This window comes from Erpetoichthys calabaricus, chromosome 8, assembly GCF_900747795.2.
Source record: "Erpetoichthys calabaricus chromosome 8, fErpCal1.3, whole genome shotgun sequence".
Lineage (NCBI taxonomy): Eukaryota > Metazoa > Chordata > Cladistia > Polypteriformes > Polypteridae > Erpetoichthys > Erpetoichthys calabaricus.
In genome coordinates this window covers 111076842-111082841 of record NC_041401.2, presented here as the reverse complement: position 1 = coordinate 111082841, position 6000 = coordinate 111076842, and the positions used below count along the sequence as shown (strand labels likewise).

The window sequence follows — 6000 nt, the reverse complement described above, 5'->3', positions numbered from 1 at the left end:
ATATGAAGATAATTTTTCCAGACCTACGCCTGTTGTAGCCTCAAGTACAAAACTTTATACCGTGCGACTATTTACTGCAAATATATGTTCGTGTTTTTTTTTTTGTTTTTTTTATTATTTCTTTCAGTGTTTTCCCTACCTATCCAAGTCCGAAAGTCCTCTTCCTCGTCAACGTTGCTGTGGCACTGAATGGCAGAACGCACGGCTCGGCTCCTTTAAGCCCAGCACAAGCATATCACATGCCAGGGGTGGCCGGTCACACGGTGGGGGTGCCGCATCTTCCTTCCTGGCAGCGGAGCTCTCGCACAATAACAAGCGTGCCGTGGCAAGATGGCGAGTGAGGAGGAAGCTGGAGCTCCAGCCGAGGTCATCCCGCTTTCTTTCTCCTCCTCCGCTTCTCCCGGTGGTGTCAGTGGCTTGGATGCCTTGTTCCCAGCCGGTGAAGAGAGCCCGGAGTTGCGGCGTCTGCGCGAGAGTCTGCAGGCGCTGCTGGGCCGCTATGAGCCGCTGGTGCTATGGTTGCAGCGACTGCTGGTGTGGGAGAGGCCGCTGCACAGCATCCTCCTGGCTTGCGCTCTCAACGGCGTCTTCTGGTAAAGAACCGTCGATGTCTGATTTGAGTGCCGGGGCCGCAGCCTGGCACGAGTGTGAGTTTTGAAATGAGAGCGTATGACAGCTGTTTCGTGGCACTGCAATAATAGCAAGCAATCGTACCTCGAAGGACGGAAAACAAAAGCTTTGCGGGTGTGGTGATAAGATATAAATGCTGCGAAATGCTCATTGTGGTTATGCCCATCTTAGGCACATGTTGCTTTGGCTTGATCCCCCATGGAGCGCGAGCCCGCGCCCGCTGATCACAGAAATAGCCCGAATTAAGTGTTCGGGCTTGGGGGTCCACCTGAAATGGACTAGAAAGGTGATTTTTCAGGTTGTGCTTCTAGCACTTCTCACACATAGGGCCCAGGATGGCCAGATCCCCATCTACCTGAGGTTTAAAGTGTCCTTGTGGAAAGACAAGCAGATGACAGTTTTTCTGAAGTCACATAGTGTAGTGGTAGTAAATGGTTTCAACAGTAATTCAGTTAGCAGTGAGGCCCATAAGCATGTTTGCCAAACTCATATACTTTTCACTTTCCATTGTTAAAAGAATTGATGTGACATGTTAAAATATTATGGTCTAGGTTTATACCTGGTTTGTATTATCAATCCATCTATCAGTGTACAGTATCTCCTTGATACCCAGGCTGCTGTTCCAAAGTAATAACACACCTTCTGTGATCTCCTTCCTTGATCACAAAACCTGAGCAAGAATTTCTTCATATTCTCCATTTACATTTTGTGTTACTGTATTGCACACCATTAGGAAAACCACTGAAGCAAGTTGCTTCATTTTATTTTTCAAAGCGGATTTGAAACACAATCATTGGGCAGATGCATGAAATAGTAGAAAAGTATAGGCAGCTATCTATTTTGGTTCAGATGTAAAAGATGCAATTCTTAATTTAAAAAAAAGAAGCCACTATTTGCATGTGTCTTCTTTGAATATGTCAACAATTGTGAATATCCATTCCGTAATAAATATTTAATTCAGGGTTGCAAGAACTGTGATCTATTACAACAAGAGCCAATTCTAGAAAGTGTGCCAGTATTTTGCAGGGCATATTAATACACACACATACATACGCCATCAGGTCATTTAAGAGTCAAGAGGCTCCAGCAGCGAGAACATCACTGGGTTTATAAGTACACCACGGAGGCTGATTTGTGTTTTCTGTTAAATAACTTGGAGTTATTTATTTTTAATATCTGTGTAGTATGTTACTGTTACATATTGATTGGACATACTTGAAATAATCAATGTAACAATGTAATGTGAGGAAAATTAAATGTGGACATAGGCAGAGCTTGCACATTCTACACAAGAAATCAGCATTCTAATTTAGGCTCCTGGTGCTGTAAGGTCATAGCACTAACCACTGTACAAGTATGCCTACTAATGCATTTCTCTTGGCTATGCCGCTGTTACACCTTAAAATGAATTAGTTAAAGTTATTTCACAAAATGCTTTTTACTTCTTTATTAAATAATTATAAGAGTAAACTATAAAGTAGCAAGCAGCTTTGATGGAGGACTAGACTTAATGTATACAAAATGATTGGGGAGCTTGTAAACAATTAATATAAAAACAATAATGCACAGAAGCAATTGTTTTAGAGTATATTTTTATAACTTTATACATGAAAACTTACATTGCCAAAAATCTACTGCCATTAATAGTAATGATTCTGTGCCCATTACTGAAATATCTGGCCTTTTCTGTTCAAATTGTGCAGTAATATGTGTTCATCTGAATTACAGTAATCCTTGACAATCCTCAAATATTTATTTGGGTTAAAAACCAAGTAGGTTACAACCAGAGGGTCACAGAAATGACAAGTGATATTTTCAGTCTCCTTGTTCACTTTATGGCAGTGTTACAGTGGTTAGTTAATTATTTTGCAGATCCAGCTTTATGTCTTTCTGACTATGTGGAGGGTGTACGTTTACTGAGTGTCTGTGTTGGATCTTCCTTGTGTACTTTGAATTTCCTCTCACTACCAAAAGACATATAGTGCATGTTACATTAACTGTCAATTCTAAATTGGCTCCATATGCATTAATGACTGAATTGGACAAGTGAGTGTTGGTTTGGTCTTGTGCCCATTGCTGCTGGGACAGGCTCCAACTCTTTGTGAGACAGAATTGGATTAGGTGGGTTTGAAAATGTAATTTTATTTTTAATGTCTAGTTAAATAATCGTAACTAAATAAGTTATTTGAAAGATCACTATAATTTCCACTTATAGTATATTTTTTAAGTTTAAAGTTTTTTTTAAATTTAAAGGAAGCTGTTGCCTGCACCTCTCTGTTTTGAAATCAGTTCTTCAGTTTACAGATAATCATAACAGTAGCTTGTAGCTCTTGAATCATCCATCCATTATCCAACCCGCTATATCCGAACTACAGGGTCACGGGAGCCAATCCCAGCCAACACAGGGCGCAAGGCAGGAAACAAACCCTGGGCAGGGTGCATGCACACACACACCAAGCACACACTAGGGACAATTTAGAATCACCAATGCACCTAACCTGCATGTCTTTGGACTGTGGGAGGAAACCCACGCAGACACGGGGAGAACATGTAAACTCCACGCAGGGTGGACCCGGGAAGCGAACCCTGGTCTCCTAACTTCGAGGCAGCAGCGCTACCACTGCGCCACCGTGCCGCCACTTTTGAATCATCTGACCCTTAATCCATTTAATCTAGTTAAGGAGTATGGTGTCTAATTCTTGATGACTTTCCATGAACCAAGGTAATGTGAACATTTTTATTATTAAAATTTTATAAACGTTAAAGTAATACATTTTGTGAAATGCATTTAACATGCATTCAGAACTTCAAGTAAAGATTTCAATGTCCGCATGCATCTCTTACATCACAGGACAATCGTTAGGACAGAATTAAAATTAAATGAGTAATATACATGACAATGATTATAATTTCTTGCGCATATGTGATTGATATTTGCTGAAAGGAGTTGGTCATGTTGTGTTGCACTTCAGAAAAGCATGAATAGGCCTAACAGGACAAGTACGTTGAAGATGTTGAGATGAGAGTATATGTGCGCAAACAGGATCTTTGTATTAAATATAATGCACTCAGTTTTTTTAACTCCTCTATACCAAGGAACTGTGGTGATCTGTCAAACTACCACTTAAACAACATTTAGTTATATAGTACATTTTCATACAAATAATGTAGCTCAAAGTGCTTTACATGATGAAGAAAAGGAAAAAAATGACAAATTAAGAATTAAAATAAGACAACACTAATTAACATAGAATAAGAGTAAGGTCCGATGGCCAGGGAGGACAGAAAAAACAAAAAAAAAAAAAAACTGCAGACAGCTGGAGAAGAAAAAAAAAATCTGCAGGGGTTCCAGACCATGAGACTGCCCAGCCCCCTCTGGGCATTCTACCTAACATAAATGATCAGTCCTCTTTGTATTTACGGTTCTCATGGAAGGACTTGATGATGATGGTTATGTAGACTTCTGGCTTTTAATCCATTAATGTAGGAACATCATGGTGCTTTGATTAGGTGGTGGTGACACAGGTCGCCACCACAGAAAACCAGGGACAATAAAAAAAACAAGAGACAGGATTAAACTAAAATGAAGTTATGAGAAAGCCATGTTAAAGTAATGTGTTTTTAGCAGTTTGTTAAAGTGCTCCAATGTACAGGTGCTGGTCATAAAATTAGAATATCATGACAAAGTTGATTTATTTCAGTAATTCCATTCAAAAAGTGAAACTTGTATATTAGATTCATTCATTACACTCAGACTGATGTATTTCAAATGTTTATTTCTTTTAATATTGATGATTATAACTGACAACTAATGAAAATCTCAAATTCAGTATCTCGGAAAATTAGAATATCAATTAAGACCAATGCAAAAAAAGAATTTTTACAAATGTTGGCCAACTGAAAGGTATGAACATGAAAAGTATGAGCATGTACAGCACTCAATATTTAGTTGGGGCTCCTTTGGCCTGGAATACTGCAGCAATGCGGCGTGGCATGGAGTCGATCAGTCTGTGGCACTGCTCAGGTGTTATGAGAGCCCATGTTGCTCTGATAGTGGCCTTCAGCTCTTCTGAATTGTTGGGTCTGGCGTATTTCATCTTCCTCTTCACAATACCCCATAGATTTTCTATGGGGTTAAGGTCAGGCGAGTTTGCTGGCCAATCAAGAACAGGGATACCATGGTCCTTAAACCAGGTACTGGTAGCTTTGGCACTGTGTACAGGTGCTAGGTCCTGTTGGAAAATGAAATCTGCATCTCCATAAAGTTCATCAGCAGCAAGAAGCATGAAGTGCTCTAAAACTTCCTGGTAGACGGCTGCGTTGACCTTGGACCTCAGAAAACACAATGGATCAACACCAGCAGATGACATGGCACCCCAAACCATCACTGACTATGGAAACTTTACACTGGACCTCAAGCAATGTGGATTCTGTGCCTCTCCTCTCTTCCTCCAGACTCTGGGACCTTGATTTCCAAAGGAAATGCAAAATTTACTTTCATCAGAGAACATAACTTTGGACCACTCTGCAGCAGTCCAAAGGCGAGACGCTTCTGACGCTGTCTCTTGTTCAAGAGTGGCTTGACACAAGGAATGCGACAGCTGAAACCCATGTCTTGCATACGTCTGTGCGTGGTGGTTCTTGAAGCACTGACTCCAGCTGCAGTCCACTCTTTGTGAATCTCCCCCAGATTTTTGAATGGGTTTTGTTTCACAATCCTCTCCAGGGTGCGGTTATCCCTATTGCTTGTACACTTTTTTCTACCACATCTTGTTCTTCCCTTCGCCTCTCTATTAATGTGCTTGGACACAGAGCTCTGTGAACAGCCAGCCTCTTTAGCAATGACCTTTTGTGTTTTGCCCTCCTTGTGCAAGGTGTCAATGGTCGTCTTTTGGACAACTGTCAAGTCAGCAGTCTTCCCTATGATTGTGTATCCTACAGAACTAGACTGAGAGACCATTTAAAGGCTTTTGCAGGTGTTTTGAGTTAATTAGCTGATTAGAGTGTGGCACCAGGTGTCTACAATATTGAACCTTTTCACAATATTCTAATTTTCCGAGATGCTGAATTTGGGACTTTCATTAGTTGTCAGTTATAATCATCAACATTAAAAGATATAAACATTTGAAATACATCAGTCTGTGTGTAATGAATGAATCTAATATACAAGTTTCACTTTTTGAATGGAATTACTGAAATAAATCAACTTTGTCATGATATTTTAATTTTATGACCAGCACCTGTATTAGCCTGGCGAATTCCTATTGGCAGGCTATTCCAGATTTTAGGTGCATAACAGCAGAAGGCCGCCTCACCACTTCTTTTACGTTTAGCTCTTGGAATTCTAAGCAGACACTCATTTAAAGATCT

At 40.3% G+C, this 6000-nt stretch overlaps 1 protein-coding gene across 1 annotated transcript in view; it reads left to right on the top strand.

The window, feature by feature from the left end:
- The first annotated feature begins 278 nt into the window (after positions 1–278).
- retreg2 (reticulophagy regulator family member 2) overlaps positions 279–6000 on the top strand; it is a 51501-nt gene continuing 45779 nt past the window's right edge. The window contains exon 1 of the mRNA XM_028807278.2: positions 279–593. Within this exon, the coding sequence (XP_028663111.1) occupies positions 331–593 (263 nt within the window). The 5' untranslated portion in view covers positions 279–330. The remainder of the gene's footprint in view (positions 594–6000) is intronic.